Source organism: Salmo salar, chromosome ssa16 (genome assembly GCF_905237065.1).
Source record: "Salmo salar chromosome ssa16, Ssal_v3.1, whole genome shotgun sequence".
In the NCBI taxonomy this organism is placed as follows: domain Eukaryota; kingdom Metazoa; phylum Chordata; class Actinopteri; order Salmoniformes; family Salmonidae; genus Salmo; species Salmo salar.
In genome coordinates, this window is record NC_059457.1 from 94,505,576 (window position 1) to 94,528,630 (window position 23,055).

Genomic DNA, 23,055 nt, shown 5'->3' on the forward strand with positions numbered 1-23,055 from the left:
AGGGCCCTATATAGTGCACTACTTTAGACCAGAACCCTATATAGTGCACTACTTTTAACCAGAGCCCTCGATGGTGCACTACATTTGGCCAGGGCCCCTAGGGCTGAGAAGGACAGGACCTGGGGTGAGGCCGAAAGGGGGAGACTGAAAGACAGGGGGGAGACTGAAAGACGGGGGAGACTGAAAGACAGGGGGGAGACTGAAAGACGGGGGAGACTGAAAGACGGGGAGACAGTGGGATGTGTACCTGGTGTCCTCCTCCAGCTGTATGATGCGCTCTCTGAGGGACAGTATCTGTGTGTCTCTCTGTCTCACTGTGTCGATCAGGTAACTGTAGGGCTGCTGGGCCTGCTGTAGGAGATGGTTAGCTGCTTCCAGCTAGGACACACACACACACACACACTTGTTTAACCCGTTTGTTGATTCATGCTACAGTCACTGACGTGGCCTTTGATTGGGAGGGTCCTCTGAAATAAACACACCTTTCAGGTGGAATATATTTCATGTTGAAAACTGACAGGAAGGAAGGTGTGGTTTGGATAGAGGTGGTGAGACATCTAGTTAGCTAGGAGTCTGTACCGCTACACTGTGAGGGTTAGGAGTCTGTACCGCTACACTGTGTGGGTTAGGAGTCTGTACCGCTACACTGTGTGGGTTAGGAGTCTGTACCGCTACACTGTGTGGGTGAGGAGTCTGTACCGCTACACTGTGTGGGTTAGGAGTCTGTACCGCTACACTGTGTGGGTTAGGAGTCTGTACCGCTACACTGTGTGGGTGAGGAGTCTGTACCGCTACACTGTGAGGGTTAGGAGTCTGTACAGCTACACTGTGTGGGTGAGGAGTCTGTACCGCTACACTGTGTGGGTTAGGAGTCTGTACCGCTACACTGTGTGGGTTAGGAGTCTGTACCGCTACACTGTGTGGGTGAGGAGTCTGTACCGCTACACTGTGTGGGTTAGGAGTCTGTACCGCTACACTGTGTGGGTTAGGAGTCTGTACCGCTACACTGTGTGGGTTAGGAGTCTGTACCGCTACACTGTGAGGGTTAGGAGTCTGTACAGCTACACTGTGTGGGTTAGGAGTCTGTACCGCTACACTGTGTGGGTTAGGAGTCTGTACCGCTACACTGTGTGGGTTAGGAGTCTGTACCGCTACACTGTGTGGGTGAGGAGTCTGTACCGCTACACTGTGTGGGTTAGGAGTCTGTACCGCTACACTGTGTGGGTTAGGAGTCTGTACCGCTACACTGTGTGGGTTAGGAGTCTGTACCGCTACACTGTGAGGGTTAGGAGTCTGTACAGCTACACTGTGTGGGTTAGGAGTCTAGAGATCTGTCCTGTGTGTTACCTCCTCAGAGATCTGTCCTGTGTGTTACCTCCTCAGAGATCTGTCCTGTGTGTGTTACCTCCTCAGAGATCTGTCCTGTGTGTTACCTCCTCAGAGATCTGTCCTGTGTGTTACCTCCTCAGAGATCTGTCCTGTGTGTTACCTCCTCAGAGATCTGTCCTGTGTGTGTTACCTCCTCAGAGATCTGTCCTGTGTGTTACCTCCTCAGAGATCTGTCCTGTGTGTTACCTCCTCAGAGATCTGTCCTGTGTGTTACCTCCTCAGAGATCTGTCCTGTGTGTTACCTCCTCAGAGATCTGTCCTGTGTGTTACCTCCTCAGAGATCTGTCCTGTGTGTTACCTCCTCAGAGATCTGTCCTGTGTGTTACCTCCTCAGAGATCTGTCCTGTGTGTTACCTCCTCAGAGATCTGTCCTGTGTGTTACCTCCTCAGAGATCTGTCCTGTGTGGTACCTCCTCAGAGATCTGTCCTGTGTGTTACCTCCTCAGAGATCTGTCCTGTGTGTTACCTCCTCAGAGATCTGTCCTGTGTGTTACCTCCTCAGAGATCTGTCCTGTGTGTTACCTCCTCAGAGATCTGTCCTGTGTGTTACCTCCTCAGAGATCTGTCCTGTGTGTTACCTCCTCAGAGATCTGTCCTGTGTGTTACCACCTCAGAGATCTGTCCTGTGTGTTACCTCCTCAGAGATCTGTCCTGTGTGTTACCTCCTCAGAGATCTGTCCTGTGTGGTACCTCCTCAGAGATCTGTCCTGTGTGTTACCTCCTCAGAGATCTGTCCTGTGTGTTACCTCCTCAGAGATCTGTCCTGTGTGTTACCTCCTCAGAGATCTGTCCTGTGTGTTACCTCCTCAGAGATCTGTCCTGTGTGTTACCTCCTCAGAGATCTGTCCTGTGTGTTACCTCCTCAGAGATCTGTCCTGTGTGTTACCTCCTCAGAGATCTGTCCTGTGTGTTACCTCCTCAGAGATCTGTCCTGTGTGTTACCTCCTCAGAGATCTGTCCTGTGTGTTACCTCCTCAGAGATCTGTCCTGTTACCTCCTCAGAGATCTGTCCTGTTACCTCCTCAGAGATCTGTCCTGTGTGTTACCTCCTCAGAGATCTGTCCTGTGTGTTACCTCCTCAGAGATCTGTCCTGTGTGGTACCTCCTCAGAGATCTGTCCTGTGTGTTACCTCCTCAGAGATCTGTCCTGTGTGTTACCTCCTCAGAGATCTGTCCTGTGTGTTACCTCCTCAGAGATCTGTCCTGTGTGTTACCTCCTCAGAGATCTGTCCTGTGTGTTACCTCCTCAGAGATCTGTCCTGTGTGTTACCTCCTCAGAGATCTGTCCTGTGTGTTACCACCTCAGAGATCTGTCCTGTGTGTTACCTCCTCAGAGATCTGTCCTGTGTGTTACCTCCTCAGAGATCTGTCCTGTGTGGTACCTCCTCAGAGATCTGTCCTGTGTGTTACCTCCTCAGAGATCTGTCCTGTGTGTTACCTCCTCAGAGATCTGTCCTGTGTGTTACCTCCTCAGAGATCTGTCCTGTGTGTTACCTCCTCAGAGATCTGTCCTGTGTGTTACCTCCTCAGAGATCTGTCCTGTGTGTTACCTCCTCAGAGATCTGTCCTGTGTGTTACCTCCTCAGAGATCTGTCCTGTGTGTTACCTCCTCAGAGATCTGTCCTGTGTGTTACCTCCTCAGAGATCTGTCCTGTTACCTCCTCAGAGATCTGTCCTGTGTGGTACCTCCTCAGAGATCTGTCCTGTGTGGTACCTCCTCAGAGATCTGTCCTGTGTGTTACCTCCTCAGAGATCTGTCCTGTGTGTTACCTCCTCAGAGATCTGTCCTGTGTGTTACCTCCTCAGAGATCTGTCCTGTGTGTTACCTCCTCAGAGATCTGTCCTGTGTGTTACCTCCTCAGAGATCTGTCCTGTGTGTTACCTCCTCAGAGATCTGTCCTGTGTGTGTGTTGCGTTTCTCCAGATCTCTCCTCAACAGTGTGTTTTGTTTCTCCAGCTGCAACAGTCTTCGGGCCAGATGGACACTGCAACAAACACACATTAAATAAACTCTCAAACAGAAAACCAACCAATAATCATGCATCCCAAATTGCACCCTATTCCCTATATAGTGCACTACTTTAGACCAGGGCCTTATAGAACCCTATTCCCTATATATAGTCCACTACTTTAGACCAGGGCCCTATAGAACCCTATTCCCTATATAGTGCACTACTTTAGACCAGGGCCTTATAGAACCCTATTCCCTATATAGTGCACTACTATAGACCAGGGCCCTATAGAACCCTATTCCCTATATATAGTGCACTACTTTAGACCAGGGCCCTATAGAACCCTATTCCCTATATAGTGCACTACTATAGACCAGGGCCCTATAGAACCCTATTCCCTATATAGTGCACTACTTTAGACCAGGGCCCTATACAGTGAATAAGAGGCCGTTAGGGACCGTCAGATCAGATCCAGATCAGATCCAGATAAGATCTCACCTCTGCTTGAGTCGTCTCTTGGCGGTTGTGGGAATGTTGGCTCCGTAACCGTAGGAGAACAGAACTCTCTCTGCTTCCTCCTCATTATCAACTGACGAGAGATGACACCAACAACACAATGAATAGTTACATTTGGTTACATAGCGGAAAATACTGTATCAGAGCTGTGTGTGTGTGTGTGTGTGTGTGTATCACTCTCCTGGTTGTGCAGCATATTTTATAGTCAAATAATCTGTATTGTCAATCACTACTGTTGATGATGATATGACTCCAGTATTATTCTAACGTCGTGCCAACATGACTCCGGTATTATTCTAACGTCGTGCCAACATGACTCCAGTATTATTCTAACGTCGTGCCAACATGACTCCAGTATTATTCTAACGTCGTGCCAACATGACTCCGGTATTATTCTAACGTCGTGCCAACATGACTCCAGTATTATTCTAACGTCGTGCCAACATGACTCCAGTATTATTCTAACGTCGTGCCAACATGACTCCAGTATTATTCTAACGTCGGGCCAACATGACTCCAGTATTATTCTAACGTCGTGCCAACATGACTCCAGTATTATTCTAACGTCGTGCCAACATGACTCCAGTATTATTCTAACGTCGTGCCAACATGACTCCAGTATTATTCTAACGTCGTGCCAACATGACTCCAGTATTATTCTAACGTCGTGCCAACATGACTCCAGTATTATTCTAACGTCGTGCCAACATGACTCCGGTATTATTCTAACGTCGTGCCAACATGACTCCAGTATTATTCTAACGTCGTGCCAACATGACTCCAGTATTATTCTAACGTCGTGCCAACATGACTCCAGTATTATTCTAACGTCGTGCCAACATGACTCCAGTATTATTCTAACGTCGTGCCAACATGACTCCGGTATTATTCTAACGTCGTGCCAACATGACTCCAGTATTATTCTAACGTCGTGCCAACATGACTCCAGTATTATTCTAACGTCGTGCCAACATGACTCCAGTATTATTCTAACGTCGTGCCAACATGACTCCAGTATTATTCTAACGTCGTGCCAACATGACTCCAGTATTATTCTAACGTCGTGCCAACATGACTCCAGTATTATTCTAACGTCGTGCCAACATGACTCCAGTATTATTCTAACGTCGTGCCAACATGACTCCAGTATTATTCTAACGTCGTGCCAACATGACTCCAGTATTATTCTAACGTCGTGCCAACATGACTCCAGTATTATTCTAACGTCGTGCCAACATGACTATCCTAACGTCGTGAGAACATGACTATCCTAACGTCGTGAGAACATGACTATCCTAACGTCGTGAGAACGTTACTTTCAGCAGCCTGCATGGTGACGTCGTCCAGCTCTTGCTCCAGTTTCTCGTAGGTCTGTAGTCTGGCCTGCTGCTCGGCATTCTGGGCCTGGAGTTCCGTTATCTGCTTCTCTGAGGCCGTCTGCAGCCTGTACAACTCCTTGGTCATGACCTGATGGAAGACGAGGGGCAGTTAGCTCTGGTCCAGGGCTCAGCAAGCGACATGTAACACCCTGGACCAGAGCGAAGGGAATGTATGTAACACCCTGGATCAGAGCTAAGGGGCTGTATGTAACACCCTGGACCAGAGCTACGGGGCTGTATGTAACACCCTGGACCAGAGTTACGGGGCTGTATGCAACACCCTGGGCCAGAGCTGCAGGGCTGTATGTAACACCCTGGACCAGAGCTAAGGTGCTGTATGTAACCTCCTGGACCAGAGCTAATTGGCTGTGTGTAACACCCTGGGCCAGAGCTAATGGGGCGTAGGTAACACCCTGGACTAGAGCTAATGGGCTGTATGTAACACTGCTCTAAAGTAGTGTACTATATAGGGAATCGGGTTCTATAGGGCCCTGGTCTATAGTAGTGCACTATATAGGGAATAGGGTTCTATAGGGCCCTGGTCTAAAGTAGTGCACTATATAGGGAATAGGGTTCTATAAGGCCCTGGTCTAAAGTAGTGCACTATATATAGGGAATAGGGCTCCATTTGGGACGCAGTCCCCTACCTCTAGTTTCTTCTGTAGTTTCTCTGTCTCCATCTGATACTGTCCCAGGTTCCTGGCAGTCTCCTCTTGTACCATCTGAGAGCGCTCGGTCTCCAAGCTCTTCAGCTTCACCTGGTTCAGCAGCTCTGCCACCCGGCTGTCTGTCCCCATCTGGACACCACGGAACCTGGACACACACAGTTTTATATATATATATTTATATATATATATATATATATATTTAACCTGGAGGACACAGAGACACATTTAGCTCTTCCCGTGAATCTTGCATAGGGGGGGGACTGGCTGTTCAGTTAAACTCGTGTTAAGTTGAGATGGAGAGAGTAGGGGTCTCCCTACTCTATGTTCTATGTTCTATTGAGTATCACTGACTACAAATCACTGCTGGACAGGAAATGGTTCCATATTTAACACTGACTACAAATCACTGCTGGACAGGAAATGGTTCCATATTTAACACTGACTACACATCACTGCTGGACAGGAAATGGTTCCATATTTATCACTGACTACAAACCACCTGCAGTGATACTGGACAGGAAATGGTTCCATATTTAAACACTGACTACAAACCACATGCAGTGATACTGGACGGGAAATGGTTCCATATTTATCACTGACTACAAACCACCTGCAGTGATACTGGACAGGAAATGGTTCCATATTTAAACACTGACTACAAACCACCTGCAGTGATACTGGACAGGAAATGGTTCCATATTTAAACACTGACTACAAACCACCTGCAGTGATACTGGACAGGAAATGGTTCCAAACCCAAATTCCCCTTCTTCAGGCTGACGTATCAGCTGAGACGGCACCAATGAGACAAGGCTAGGAACAAATCACACCAACCTTGTTGGGTCTATTTAAGCTGACTGAGTCGGCTCACTCATCCTGCTGCCACTTCCTGCTACTATGAACTGGCTTCTTGTTCTGCATCGGCGCTGCTGTATCACTAGATGTTTCTCTCTATGCTGCTGTATAACTAGATGTTATGACCCCATCACAAAGCCCTGACCTCAATCCTATAGAACATTTGTGGGCAGAACTAGATCTTAGTGCCGCTTTTGATACCATCGATCACCACAATTGTGGCTAAATGGCTTAAGGACAACAAAGTCAAGGTATTGGAGTGGCCATCACAAAGCCCTGACCTCAATCCTATAGAACATTTGTGGGCAGAACTGAAAAAGCGTGTGCGAGCAAGGAGGCCTACAAACCTGACTCAGTTACACCAGCTCTGTCAGGAGGAATGGGCCAAAATTCACCCAACTTATTGTGGGAAGCTTGTGGAAGGCTACCCGAAACGTTTGACCCAAGTTAAACAATTTAAAGGCAATGCTACCAAATACTAATTGAGTGTATGTAAACTTCTGACCCTCTGGGAATGTGACGAAAGAAATAAAAGCTGAAATAAATCATTCTCTCTACTATTATTCTGACATTTCACATTCTTAAAATAAAGTGGTGATCCTAACTGACATAAGACAGGGATTTTTTTTTACTAGGATTAAAATGTCAGGAATTGTGGAAAAACTGAGTTCAAATGTATTTGGCTAAAGGTGTATGTAAACTTCTGACGTTAACTGTATAAACTGTTGTTTCTCAATCAGACTGGCAGTTTGTATTGTATTCAGTTTGAAGTTTTCACTGACGCAGAGAGACTAGCTGGCATGGGGAGTCACCCGTTTACGGTTTTAGTCATGAGTTTCAGGTGGCCGCATAGACACGTCCGGACAGGGCGTACGGCACGACATGGCACCTCACACACACTCTCACTACACACTCCAGGGTTTCCGTTAGCCCACATATAATTAGCGCAGGCAAATTGCCTGGTAGAAAGAAGAAGAAAAAAAAAATCCCATTGTTGTTTAATGTTTTAATTTATGAAAATACCTTTACATTTTAGTAATTTACAGTGCATTCGGAAAGTATTCAGACCCTTGGACTTTTTCCACATTTTGTTACGTTAGACTTTCCCCCTCAATCTACCCATAATACCCCGTAATGATAAAGCAAGAACATGTGTTTAGACATTTTTTGCTAATTATTATTATTTCTTTTTTTAAATATCACATTTACATAAGTATTCAGTACTTTGTTGAATTAACTTTGGCGGCAATTACAGCCTCGAGTCTTCTTGGGTATGACGCTACAAGCTTGGCACACCTGTATTTGGGGAGTTTCTCCCATTCTTCTCTGCAGATCCTCTCAAGCTCTGTCAGGTTGGATGGGGAGCGTCGCTGCACAGCTATTTTCAGGTCTCTCCAGAGATGTTCGATCGGGTTCAAGTCTGGGCTCTGGCTGGGCCACTTAAGAACATTCAGAGACTTGTCCCAAAGCCACTCCTGCTTTGTCTTGGCTGAGTGCTCAGGGTCGTTGTCCTGTTGGAAGGTGAACCTTCACCCCAGTCTGAGGTCCTGAGCGCCCTGCAGCAGGTTTTCATCAAGGATCTCTCTGTACTTTGCTCCGTTCATCTTTGCCTCGATCCTGACTAGTCTCCCAGTCCCTGCCCGCTGAAAAACATCCCCCCAGCCTGATGCTTCCACCACCATGATTCACCGTAGGGATGGTGCCAGGTTTCCTCCAGGCGTGACGCTTGGCAATCAGGCCGAAGAGTTTCATCTTGGTTTCATCAGACCAGAGAATCTTGTTTCTCATGAATTGAGAGTCCTTTAGGTGCCTTTTGACAAACTCCAAGCGGGCTGTCATGTGCCTTTTACTGAGGAGTGGCTTCCGTCTGGCCACTCTACCATAAAGGCCTGATTGGTGGAGTGCTGCAGAGATAGTCTTGGTGGCTCCAAACTTCTTCCATTTCAGAATGATGGAGGCCACTGTGTTCTTGGGGACCTTCAATGCTGCATAACGTTTTTGGTTCCCTTCCCCAGATCTGTGCCTCGACACAATCCTGTCTCGGAGCTCTACAGACAATTCCTTCGACCTCATGGCTTGGTTTTTGCTCTGACATGCACTGTCAACTGTGGGACCTTATATAGACAGGTGTGTGCCTTTCCAAATCATGTCCAATCAATTGAATTTACCACAGGTGGACTCCAATCAAGTTGTAGAAACATCTCAAGGATGATCAATGGAAACAGGATGCACCTGAGCTCAATTTCAAGTCTCATAGCAAAGGGTCTGAATACTTATGAAAATAATCTGTTTTTATGTATTTTTAATACATTTGCAAAAATGTCTAAAAACCTGTTTCCGCTTTGTCAATATGGGGTATTGTGTGTAGATTGATGAGTAATATTTTTTTTGTATTTAATCAATTTTAGAATTAGGCTGTCCAGTAAACAAAATGTGCAAAAAAATCAAGGGGTCTGAATACTTTCCGAAAGCGCTGTTATTAGGGTTAAGTGTCTTGCTCAAGGACACACTGGCAGATGTTTCACGGGGGCAGGGATTCGAACCAGTGACATTTCAGTGACTGGCCCAACATTCTTAACCGCTTGGCTACCTGCCGTTAACCTTAAGAGTCCAAGCCCCGTCCAACAGTCCAAGCCCCGTCTCACAGGTCCAAGCCCCGTCTCACAGTCCAAGCCCCGTCTAAGAGTCCAAGCCCCGTCTCACAGTCCAAGCCCCGTCTAAGAGTCCAAGCCCCGTCTAAGAGTCCAAGCCCCGTCCAACAGTCCAAGCCCCGTCCAACAGTCCAAGCCCCGTCCAACAGTCCAAGCCCCGTCCAACAGTCCAAGCCCCGTCCAACAGTCCAAGCCCCGTCCAACAGTCCAAGCCCCGTCCAACAGTCCAAGCCCCGTCTAAGAGTCCAAGCGCCGTACAACAGTCCAAGCCCCGTCTAAGAGTCCAAGCGCCGTACAACAGTCCAAGCCCCGTCCAACAGTCCAAGCCCCGTACAACAGTCCAAGCCCCGTACAACAGTCCAAGCCCCGTCCAACAGTCCAAGCCCCGTCTAACAGTCCAAGCCCCGTCTAACAGTCCAAGCCCCGTACAACAGTCCAAGCCCCGTCCAACAGTCCAAGCCCCGTCCAACAGTCCAAGCCCCGTCCAACAGTCCAAGCCCCGTCCAACAGTCCAAGCCCCGTCTCACAGTCCAAGCCTTTGATATTTCATTTTGAATTGTAAGACCCCTTAAAGTATGTGTATATATATATATATATTAAATGTATTTGGTTAGCCATTGTATTTGGCCTTACTGTTATTAGCCCATACAAACACATTGAATAAAATATTAACTACATGGAACAGTCCCCCCCCCCAAACTACATGGAACAGCCCCCCCAAACTACATGGAACAGCCCCCCAAACTACATGGAACAGCCCCCCCAAACTACATGGAACAGCCCCCCCAGACTACATGGAAGAGCCCCCCCAAACTACATGGAACAGCCCCCCCCAGACAATATGGAACAGCCCCCCCCCCAGACTACATGGAACAGCCCCCCCCCAGACTACATGGAACAGCCCCCCCCAGACTACATGGAACAGCCCCCCCCAGACTACATGGAACAGCCCCCCCAGACTACATGGAACAGCCCCCCCCAAACTACATGGAACAGCCCCCCCCAAACTACATGGAACAGCCCCCCCCAGACTACATGGAACAGCCCCCCCCCCCAGACTACATGGAACAGTTTGTTCTAAAATGTCTGTCCTATATCTGAGAGAAAGAGCTGGAAACATTTATACTTTTCATGTTATTTTTTTGGACATGTATTTACCCCTATATTTTTGGCGCTAACCAGTCTCCATATATACATGTGTTCAACTGGTACCGTGGACCTTCAGACCAGTCTGGTGAGGCCCGTGGGCATCCTAGAGCAGAACCACCGACATGTACGTGTTCCTGAGAGTCTCGTCTTTCCACGGAGGGGTCATATTAGTTTGTAGCCCAAACTGTTGGGACGCTACAGACAATTTTTCGGAAGGTCTTCACGGTCTGAAACACCACTCAGCTCTGTCACCTTTCACCTCAGATGAAGTAGCGGATCGAAACGCATCTAATGCAGAAAAAAACGAAATCTTATCTTGCTTAAACAAAAGGATTTTGATGGGGATTTGTGTATTATGCTAAATGGATTGGATTTCCGAAGAAAAAATAATATATTTTATTTAAAAATAAATTAAAATCGACCTTAGGGGGTTAAATGTTTTATAAACCACCATTAAAAAGAGCTACAATTTTAATTTCTCAACTGGTAATCGAAGCACCCTTGCCATATAACGGTATAACGGTAGGTAATAAACCCATTCTGTCTGTCCGCTAAGCCTTTCTCTAGTGTTACTGTAACACGGTAATAAACCCATTCTGTCTCTCCGCCAAGCCTTTCTCTAGTGTTACTGTAACACGGTAATAAACCCATTCTGTCTCTCCGCCAAGCCTTTCTCTAGTGTTACTGTAACACGGTAATAAACCCATTCTGTCTCTCCGCCAAGCCTTTCTCTAGTGTTACTGTAACACGGTAATAAACCCATTCTGTCTCTCCGCCAAGCCTTTCTCTAGTGTTACTGTAACACGGTAATAAACCCATTCTGTCTCTCCGCCAAGCCTTTCTCTAGTGTTACTGTAACACGGTAATAAACCCATTCTGTCTCTCCGCCAAGCCTTTCTCTAGTGTTACTGTAACACGGTAATAAACCCATTCTGTCTCTCCGCCAAGCCTTTCTCTAGTGTTACTGTAACACGGTAATAAACCCATTCTGTCTCTCCGCCAAGCCTTTCTCTAGTGTTACTGTAACACGGTAATAAATCCATTCTGTCTCTCCGCCAAGCCTTTCTCTAGTGTTACTGTAACACGGTAATAAACCCATTCTGTCTCTCCGCCAAGCCTTTCTCTAGTGTTACTGTAACACGGTAAAAAACCCATTCTGTCTCTCCGCCAAGCCTTTCTCTAGTGTTACTGTAACACGGTAAAAAACCCATTCTGTCTCTCCGCCAAGCCTTTCTCTAGTGTTACTGTAACACGGTAATAAACCCATTCTGTCTCTCCGCCAAGCCTTTCTCTAGTGTTACTGTAACACGGTAATAAACCCATTCTGTCTGTCCGCCAAGCCTTTCTCTAGTGTTACTGTAACACGGTAATAAACCCATTCTGTCTCTCCGCCAAGCCTTTCTCTAGTGTTACTGTAACACGGTAATAAACCCATTCTGTCTCTCCGCCAAGCCTTTCTCTAGTGTTACTGTAACACGGTAATAAACCCATTCTGTCTCTCCGCCAAGCCTTTCTCTAGTGTTACTGTAACACGGTAATAAACCCATTCTGTCTCTCCGCCAAGCCTTTCTCTAGTGTTACTGTAACACGGTAATAAACCCATTCTGTCTCTCCGCCAAGCCTTTCTCTAGTGTTACTGTAACACGGTAATAAATCCATTCTGTCTCTCCGCCAAGCCTTTCTCTAGTGTTACTGTAACACGGTAATAAACCCATTCTGTCTCTCCGCCAAGCCTTTCTCTAGTGTTACTGTAACACGGTAAAAACCCATTCTGTCTCTCCGCCAAGCCTTTCTCTAGTGTTACTGTAACACGGTAAAAAACCCATTCTGTCTCTCCGCCAAGCCTTTCTCTAGTGTTACTGTAACACGGTAATAAACCCATTCTGTCTCTCCGCCAAGCCTTTCTCTAGTGTTACTGTAACACGGTAATAAACCCATTCTGTCTCTCCGCCAAGCCTTTCTCTAGTGTTACTGTAACACGGTAATAAACCCATTCTGTCTCTCCGCCAAGCCTTTCTCTAGTGTTACTGTAACACGGTAATAAACCCATTCTGTCTCTCCGCCAAGCCTTTCTCTAGTGTTACTGTAACACGGTAATAAACCCATTCTGTCTCTCCGCCAAGCCTTTCTCTAGTGTTACTGTAACACGGTAATAAACCCATTCTGTCTCTCCGCCAAGCCTTTCTCTAGTGTTACTGTAACACGGTAATAAACCCATTCTGTCTCTCCGCCAAGCCTTTCTCTAGTGTTACTGTAACACGGTAATAAACCCATTCTGTCTCTCCGCCAAGCCTTTCTCTAGTGTTACTGTAACACGGTAATAAACCCATTCTGTCTCTCCGCCAAGCCTTTCTCTAGTGTTACTGTAACACGGTAATAAACCCATTCTGTCTGTCCGCCAAGCCTTTCTCTAGTGTTACTGTAACACGGTAATAAACCCATTCTGTCTCTCCGCTAAGCCTTTCTCTAGTGTTACTGTAACACGGTAATAAACCCATTCTGTCTCTCCGCTAAGCCTTTCTCTAGTGTTACTGTAACACGGTAATAAACCCATTCTGTCTCTCCGCCAAGCCTTTCTCTAGTGTTACCGTAACACGGTAATAAACCCATTCTGTCTCTCCGCCAAGCCTTTCTCTAGTGTTACTGTAACACGGTAATAAACCCATTCTGTCTCTCCGCCAAGCCTTTCTCTAGTGTTACTGTAACACGGTAATAAACCCATTCTGTCTCTCCGCCAAGCCTTTCTCTAGTGTTACTGTAACACGGTAATAAACCCATTCTGTCTCTCCGCCAAGCCTTTCTCTAGTGTTACTGTAACACGGTAATAAACCCATTCTGTCTGTCCGCCAAGCCTTTCTCTAGTGTTACTGTAACACGGTAATAAACCCATTCTGTCTCTCCGCCAAGCTTTTCTCTAGTGTTACTGTAACACGGTAATAAACCCATTCTGTCTCTCCGCCAAGCCTTTCTCTAGTGTTACTGTAACACGGTAATAAACCCATTCTGTCTCTCCGCCAAGCCTTTCTCTAGTGTTACTGTAACACGGTAATAAACCCATTCTGTCTCTCCGCCAAGCCTTTCTCTAGTGTTACTGTAACACGGTAATAAACCCATTCTGTCTCTCCGCCAAGCCTTTCTCTAGTGTTACTGTAACACGGTAATAAACCCATTCTGTCTCTCCGCCAAGCCTTTCTCTAGTGTTACTGTAACACGGTAATAAACCCATTCTGTCTCTCCGCCAAGCCTTTCTCTAGTGTTACTGTAACACGGTAATAAACCCATTCTGTCTCTCCGCCAAGCCTTTCTCTAGTGTTACTGTAACACGGTAATAAACCCATTCTGTCTCTCCGCCAAGCCTTTCTCTAGTGTTACTGTAACACGGTAATAAACCCATTCTGTCTCTCCGCCAAGCCTTTCTCTAGTGTTACTGTAACACGGTAATAAACCCATTCTGTCTCTCCGCCAAGCCTTTCTCTAGTGTTACTGTAACACGGTAATAAACCCATTCTGTCTCTCCGCCAAGCCTTTCTCTAGTGTTACTGTAACACGGTAATAAACCCATTCTGTCTCTCCGCCAAGCCTTTCTCTAGTGTTACTGTAACACGGTAATAAACCCATTCTGTCTCTCCGCCAAGCCTTTCTCTAGTGTTACTGTAACACGGTAATAAACCCATTCTGTCTCTCCGCCAAGCCTTTCTCTAGTGTTACTGTAACACGGTAATAAACCCATTCTGTCTCTCCGCCAAGCCTTTCTCTAGTGTTACTGTAACACGGTAATAAACCCATTCTGTCTCTCCGCCAAGCCTTTCTCTAGTGTTACTGTAACACGGTAATAAACCCATTCTGTCTCTCCGCCAAGCCTTTCTCTAGTGTTACTGTAACACGGTAATAAACCCATTCTGTCTCTCCGCCAAGCCTTTCTCTAGTGTTACTGTAACACGGTAATAAACCCATTCTGTCTCTCCGCCAAGCCTTTCTCTAGTGTTACTGTAACACGGTAATAAACCCATTCTGTCTCTCCGCCAAGCCTTTCTCTAGTGTTACTGTAACACGGTAATAAACCCATTCTGTCTCTCCGCCAAGCCTTTCTCTAGTGTTACTGTAACACGGTAATAAACCCATTCTGTCTCTCCGCCAAGCCTTTCTCTAGTGTTACTGTAACACGGTAATAAACCCATTCTGTCTCTCCGCCAAGCCTTTCTCTAGTGTTACTGTAACACGGTAATAAACCCATTCTGTCTCTCCGCTAAGCCTTTCTCTAGTGTTACTGTAACACGGTAATAAACCCATTCTGTCTCTCCGCCAAGCCTTTCTCTAGTGTTACTGTAACACGGTAATAAACCCATTCTGTCTCTCCGCCAAGCCTTTCTCTAGTGTTACTGTAACACGGTAATAAACCCATTCTGTCTCTCCGCCAAGCCTTTCTCTAGTGTTACTGTAACACGGTAATAAACCCATTCTGTCTCTCCGCCAAGCCTTTCTCTAGTGTTACTGTAACACGGTAATAAACCCATTCTGTCTCTCCGCCAAGCCTTTCTCTAGTGTTACTGTAACACGGTAATAAACCCATTCTGTCTCTCCGCCAAGCCTTTCTCTAGTGTTACTGTAACACGGTAATAAACCCATTCTGTCTCTCCGCCAAGCCTTTCTCTAGTGTTACTGTAACACGGTAATAAACCCATTCTGTCTCTCCGCCAAGCCTTTCTCTAGTGTTACTGTAACACGGTAATAAACCCATTCTGTCTCTCCGCCAAGCCTTTCTCTAGTGTTACTGTAACACGGTAATAAACCCATTCTGTCTCTCCGCCAAGCCTTTCTCTAGTGTTACTGTAACACGGTAATAAACCCATTCTGTCTCTCCGCCAAGCCTTTCTCTAGTGTTACTGTAACACGGTAATAAACCCATTCTGTCTCTCCGCCAAGCCTTTCTCTAGTGTTACTGTAACACGGTAATAAACCCATTCTGTCTCTCCGCCAAGCCTTTCTCTAGTGTTACTGTAACACGGTAATAAACCCATTCTGTCTCTCCGCCAAGCCTTTCTCTAGTGTTACTGTAACACGGTAATAAACCCATTCTGTCTCTCCGCCAAGCCTTTCTCTAGTGTTACTGTAACACGGTAATAAACCCATTCTGTCTCTCCGCCAAGCCTTTCTCTAGTGTTACTGTAACACGGTAATAAACCCATTCTGTCTCTCCGCCAAGCCTTTCTCTAGTGTTACTGTAACACGGTAATAAACCCATTCTGTCTCTCCGCCAAGCCTTTCTCTAGTGTTACTGTAACACGGTAATAAACCCATTCTGTCTCTCCGCCAAGCCTTTCTCTAGTGTTACTGTAACACGGTAATAAACCCATTCTGTCTCTCCGCCAAGCCTTTCTCTAGTGTTACTGTAACACGGTAATAAACCCATTCTGTCTCTCCGCCAAGCCTTTCTCTAGTGTTACTGTAACACGGTAATAAACCCATTCTGTCTCTCCGCCAAGCCTTTCTCTAGTGTTACTGTAACACGGTAATAAACCCATTCTGTCTCTCCGCCAAGCCTTTCTCTAGTGTTACTGTAACACGGTAATAAACCCATTCTGTCTCTCCGCCAAGCCTTTCTCTAGTGTTACTGTAACACGGTAATAAACCCATTCTGTCTCTCCGCCAAGCCTTTCTCTAGTGTTACTGTAACACGGTAATAAACCCATTCTGTCTCTCCGCCAAGCCTTTCTCTAGTGTTACTGTAACACGGTAATAAACCCATTCTGTCTCTCCGCCAAGCCTTTCTCTAGTGTTACTGTAACACGGTAATAAACCCATTCTGTCTCTCCGCCAAGCCTTTCTCTAGTGTTACTGTAACACGGTAATAAACCCATTCTGTCTGTCCGCCAAGCCTTTCTCTAGTGTTACTGTAACACGGTAATAAACCCATTCTGTCTCTCCGCCAAGCTTTTCTCTAGTGTTACTGTAACACGGTAATAAACCCATTCTGTCTCTCCGCCAAGCCTTTCTCTAGTGTTACTGTAACACGGTAATAAACCCATTCTGTCTCTCCGCCAAGCCTTTCTCTAGTGTTACTGTAACACGGTAATAAACCCATTCTGTCTGTCCGCCAAGCCTTTCTCTAGTGTTACTGTAACACGGTAATAAACCCATTCTGTCTGTCCGCCAAGCCTTTCTCTAGTGTTACTGTAACACGGTAATAAACCCATTCTGTCTCTCCGCCAAGCCTTTCTCTAGTGTTACTGTAACACGGTAATAAACCCATTCTGTCTCTCCGCCAAGCCTTTCTCTAGTGTTACTGTAACACGGTAATAAACCCATTCTGTCTCTCCGCCAAGCCTTTCTCTAGTGTTACTGTAACACGGTAATAAACCCATTCTGTCTGTCCGCCAAGCCTTTCTCTAGTGTTACTGTAACACGGTAATAAACCCATTCTGTCTCTCCGCCAAGCCTTTCTCTAGTGTTACTGTAACACGGTAATAAACCCATTCTGTCTGTCCGCCAAGCCTTTCTCTAGAGTTACTGTAACACGGTAATAAACCCATTCTGTCTCTCCGCCAAGCCTTTCTCTAGTGTTACTGTAACACGGTAATAAACCCATTCTGTCTCTCCGCCAAGCCTTTCTCTAGTGTTACTGTAACACGGTAATAAACCCATTCTGTCTCTCCGCCAAGCCTTTCTCTAGTGTTACTGTAACACGGTAATAAACCCATTCTGTCTCTCCGCCAAGCCTTTCTCTAGTGTTACTGTAACACGGTAATAAACTCATTCTGTCTCACCGCCAAGCCTTTCTCTAGTGTTACTGTAGCACGGTAATAAACCCATTCTGTCTGTCCACCAAGCCTTTCTCTAGTGTTACTGTAACACGGTAATAAACCCATTCTGTCTCTCTGCCAAGGCTTTCTCTAGTGTTACTGTAACACGGTAATAAACCCATTCTGTCTCTCCGCCAAGCCTTTCTCTAGTGTTACTGTAACACGGTAATAAACCCATTCTGTCTCTCCGCCAAGCCTTTCTCTAGTGTTACTGTAACACGGTAATAAACCCATTCTGTCTCTCCGCCAAGCCTTTCTCTAGTGTTACTGTAACACGGTAATAAACCCATTCTGTCTCTCCGCCAAGCCTTTCTCTAGTGTTACTGTAACACGGTAATAAACCCATTCTGTCTCTCCGCCAAGCCTTTCTCTAGTGTTACTGTAACACGGTAATAAACCCATTCTGTCTCTCCGCCAAGCCTTTCTCTAGTGTTACTGTAACACGGTAATAAACCCATTCTGTCTGTCCGCCAAGCCTTTCTCTAGTGTTACTGTAACACGGTAATAAACCCATTCTGTCTGTCCGCCAAGCCTATCTCCAGTGTTACTGTAACACGGTAATAAACCCATTCTGTCTCACCGCCAAGCCTTTCTCTAGTGTTACTGTAACACGGTAATAAACCCATTCTGTCTGTCCGCCAAGCCTTTCTCTAGTGTTACTGTAACACGGTAATAAACCCATTCTGTCTGTCCGCCAAGCCTTTCTCTAGTGTTACTGTAACACGGTAATAAACCCATTCTGTCTCTCCGCCAAGCCTTTCTCTAGTGTTACTGTAACACGGTAATAAACCCATTCTGTCTCACCGCCAAGCCTTTCTCTAGTGTTACTGTAACACGGTAATAAACCCATTCTGTCTCACCGCCAAGCCTTTCTCTAGTGTTACTGTAACACGGTAATAAACCCATTCTGTCTGTCCGCCAAGCCTTTCTCTAGTGTTACTGTAACACGGTAATAAACCCATTCTGTCTCTCCGCCAAGCCTTTCTCTAGTGTTACTGTAACACGGTAATAAACCCATTCTGTCTCTCCGCCAAGCCTTTCTCTAGTGTTACTGTAACACGGTAATAAACCCATTCTGTCTCTCCACCAAGCCTTTCTCTAGTGTTACTGTAACACGGTAATAAACCCATTCTGTCTCTCCGCCAAGCCTTTCTCTAGTGTTACTGTAACACGGTAATAAACCCATTCTGTCTCTCCACCAAGCCTTTCTCTAGTGTTACTGTAACACAGTAATAAACCCATTCTGTCTCTCCACCAAGCCTTTCTCTAGTGTTACTGTAACACGGTAATAAACCCATTCTGTCTCTCCGCCAAGCCTTTCTCTAGTGTTACTGTAACACGGTAATAAACCCATTCTGTCTGTCCACCAAGCCTTTCTCTAGTGTTACTGTAACACGGTAATAAACCCATTCTGTCTCTCCACCTTTCTCTAGTGTTACTGTATCAATATGGGCCATAATGTGGAAGGACCATAGAAGAAGTCTGTCTGTTTGTGGCAGAGTGAAAAAGGCAGTATCATTATTGGCAAGTGAATACAGCAGGTGTTGGCCTGCGGGGAAAGAAAATACTTCCACTGAAAACCACATCACTGTTGCTTAATACACTGGAATTATTACCAAATCATACCAGAGTTGGAGTTGGAAACCACTGACATTACAGACCCAGTATATAATGTGTTCTGTTAGGGGTTCTGGAGGACTGGTACCACTGACCCAGTATATAATGTGTTCTGTTAGGGGTTCTGGAGGACTGGAACCACTGACCCAGTATATAATGTGTTCTGTTGGGGGTTCTGGAGGACTGGAACCACTGGCATTACAGACCCAGTATATAATGTGTTCTGTTAGGGGTTCTGGAGGACTGGTACCACTGGCAGAGACCCAGTATATAATGTGTTCTGTTGGGGGTTCTGGAGGACTGGAACCACTGGCATTACAGACCCAGTATATAATGTGTTCTGTTAGGGGTTCTGGAGGACTGGAACCACTGGCATTAGAGACCCAGTATATAATGTGTTCTGTTAGGGGTTCTGGAGGACTGGAACCACTGACCCAGTATATAATGTGTTCTGTTAGGGGTTCTGGAGGACTGGAACCACTGACCCAGTATATAATGTGTTCTGTTAGGGGTTCTGGAGGACTGGAACCACTGACCCAGTATATAATGTGTTCTGTTAGGGGGTTCTGGAGGACTGGAACCACTGACCCAGTATATAATGTGTTCTGTTAGGGGTTCTGGAGGACTGGAACCACTGACCCAGTATATAATGTGTTCTGTTGGGGGTTCTGGAGGACTGGAACCACTGGCATTACAGACCCAGTATATAATGTGTTCTGTTAGGGGTTCTGGAGGACTGGTACCACTGGCAGAGACCCAGTATATAATGTGTTCTGTTGGGGGTTCTGGAGGACTGGAACCACTGGCATTACAGACCCAGTATATAATGTGTTCTGTTAGGGGTTCTGGAGGACTGGAACCACTGGCATTAGAGACCCAGTATATAATGTGTTCTGTTAGGGGTTCTGGAGGACTGGAACCACTGACCCAGTATATAATGTGTTCTGTTAGGGGTTCTGGAGGACTGGAACCACTGACCCAGTATATAATGTGTTCTGTTAGGGGTTCTGGAGGACTGGAACCACTGACCCAGTATATAATGTGTTCTGTTAGGGGGTTCTGGAGGACTGGAACCACTGACCCAGTATATAATGTGTTCTGTTAGGGGTTCTGGAGGACTGGAACCACTGACCCAGTATATAATGTGTTCTGTTGGGGGTTCTGGAGGACTGGAACCACTGGCATTACAGACCCAGTATATAATGTGTTCTGTTAGGGGTTCTGGAGGACTGGTACCACTGGCAGAGACCCAGTATATAATGTGTTCTGTTGGGGGTTCTGGAGGACTGGAACCACTGGCATTACAGACCCAGTATATAATGTGTTCTGTTAGGGGTTCTGGAGGACTGGAACCACTGGCATTAGAGACCCAGTATATAATGTGTTCTGTTAGGGGTTCTGGAGGACTGGAACCACTGACCCAGTATATAATGTGTTCTGTTAGGGGTTCTGGAGGACTGGAACCACTGACCCAGTATATAATGTGTTCTGTTAGGGGTTCTGGAGGACTGGAACCACTGACCCAGTATATAATGTGTTCTGTTAGGGGGTTCTGGAGGACTGGAACCACTGACCCAGTATATAATGTGTTCTGTTAGGGGGTTCTGGAGGACTGGAACCACTGACCCAGTATATAATGTGTTCTGTTGGGGGTTCTGGAGGACTGGAACCACTGGCATTACAGACCCAGTATATAATGTGTTCTGTTAGGGGTTCTGGAGGACTGGTACCACTGGCAGAGACCCAGTATATAATGTGTTCTGTTGGGGGTTCTGGAGGACTGGAACCACTGGCATTACAGACCCAGTATATAATGTGTTCTGTTAGGGGTTCTGGAGGACTGGAACCACTGGCATTAGAGACCCAGTATATAATGTGTTCTGTTAGGGGTTCTGGAGGACTGGAACCACTGACCCAGTATATAATGTGTTCTGTTAGGGGTTCTGGAGGACTGGAACCACTGACCCAGTATATAATGTGTTCTGTTAGGGGTTCTGGAGGACTGGAACCACTGACCCAGTATATAATGTGTTCTGTTAGGGGGTTCTGGAGGACTGGAACCACTGACCCAGTATATAATGTGTTCTGTTAGGGGGTTCTGGAGGACTGGAACCACTGGCATTACAGACCCAGTATATAATGTGTTCTGTTGGGGGTTCTGGAGGACTGGAACCACTGACCCAGTATATAATGTGTTCTGTTGGGGGTTCTGGAGGACTGGAACCACTGACCCAGTATATAATGTGTTCTGTTGGGGGTTCTGGAGGACTGGAACCACTGACCCAGTATATAATGTGTTCTGTTGGGGGTTCTGGAGGACTGGAACCACTGACCCAGTATATGTGTTCTGTTAGGGGTTCTGGAGGACTGGAACCACTGGCATTACAGACCCAGTATATAATGTGTTCTGTTAGGGGTTCTGGAGGACTGGTACCACTGGCAGAGACCCAGTATATAATGTGTTCTGTTGGGGGTTCTGGAGGACTGGAACCACTGGCATTACAGACCCAGTATATAATGTGTTCTGTTAGGGGTTCTGGAGGACTGGAACCACTGGCATTAGAGACCCAGTATATAATGTGTTCTGTTAGGGGTTCTGGAGGACTGGAACCACTGACCCAGTATATAATGTGTTCTGTTAGGGGTTCTGGAGGACTGGAACCACTGACCCAGTATATAATGTGTTCTGTTAGGGGTTCTGGAGGACTGGAACCACTGACCCAGTATATAATGTGTTCTGTTAGGGGGTTCTGGAGGACTGGAACCACTGACCCAGTATATAATGTGTTCTGTTAGGGGGTTCTGGAGGACTGGAACCACTGGCATTACAGACCCAGTATATAATGTGTTCTGTTGGGGGTTCTGGAGGACTGGAACCACTGACCCAGTATATAATGTGTTCTGTTGGGGGTTCTGGAGGACTGGAACCACTGACCCAGTATATAATGTGTTCTGTTGGGGGTTCTGGAGGACTGGAACCACTGACCCAGTATATAATGTGTTCTGTTGGGGGTTCTGGAGGACTGGAACCACTGACCCAGTATATGTGTTCTGTTAGGGGTTCTGGAGGACTGGAACCACTGACCCAGTATATAATGTGTTCTGTTGGGGGTTCTGGAGGACTGGAACCACTGACCCAGTATATAATGTGTTCTGTTGGGGGTTCTGGAGGACTGGAACCACTGGCATTACAGACCCAGTATATAATGTGTTCTGTTAGGGGGTTCTGGAGGACTGGAACCACTGACCCAGTATATAATGTGTTCTGTTAGGGGGTTCTGGAGGACTGGAACCACTGACCCAGTATATAATGTGTTCTGTTAGGGGGTTCTGGAGGACTGGAACCACTGACCCAGTATAGAATGTGTTCTGTTGGGGGTTCTGGAGGACTGGAACCACTGGCATTAGAGACCCAGTATATCATGTGTTCTGTTAGGGGTTCTGGAGGACTGGAACCACTGACCCAGTATATAATGTGTTCTGTTAGGGGATTCTGGAGGACTGGAACCACTGGCAGAGACCCAGTATATAATGTGTTCTGTTAGGGGGTTCTGGAGGACTGGAACCACTGACCCAGTATATAATGTGTTCTGTTAGGGGTTCTGGAGGACTGGAACCACTGGCCCAGTATATAATGTGTTCTGTTAGGGGTTCTGGAGGACTGGAACCACTGGCATTACAGACCCAGTATATAATGTGTTCTGTTGGGGGTTCTGGAGGACTGGAACCACTGGCCCAGTATATAATGTGTTCTGTTGGGGGTACTGGAGGACTGGAACCACTGGCAGAGACCCAGTATATAATGTGTTCTGTTAGGGGATTCTGGAGGACTGGAACCACTGGCAGAGACCCAGTATATAATGTGTTCTGTTAGGGGTTCTGGAGGACTGGAACCACTGACCCAGTATATAATGTGTTCTGTTAGGGGTTCTGGAGGACTGGAACCACTGGCCCAGTATATAATGTGTTCTGTTAGGGGTTCTGGAGGACTGGAACCACTGGCATTACAGACCCAGTATATAATGTGTTCTGTTGGGGGTTCTGGAGGACTGGAACCACTGGCCCAGTATATAATGTGT

At 46.4% G+C, this 23,055-nt stretch overlaps 1 protein-coding gene across 1 annotated transcript in view; it reads right to left on the bottom strand.

The window, feature by feature from the left end:
- Positions 1-23,055, bottom strand: part of LOC106575023 (progesterone-induced-blocking factor 1) — a 70,237-nt gene that overhangs the window by 12,503 nt on the left and 34,679 nt on the right. The window contains 5 exon segments of the mRNA XM_045696742.1: positions 248-378; positions 3,272-3,374; positions 3,840-3,930; positions 5,174-5,324; positions 5,884-6,049. Of these exon segments, the coding sequence (XP_045552698.1) occupies positions 248-378; positions 3,272-3,374; positions 3,840-3,930; positions 5,174-5,324; positions 5,884-6,049 (642 nt within the window).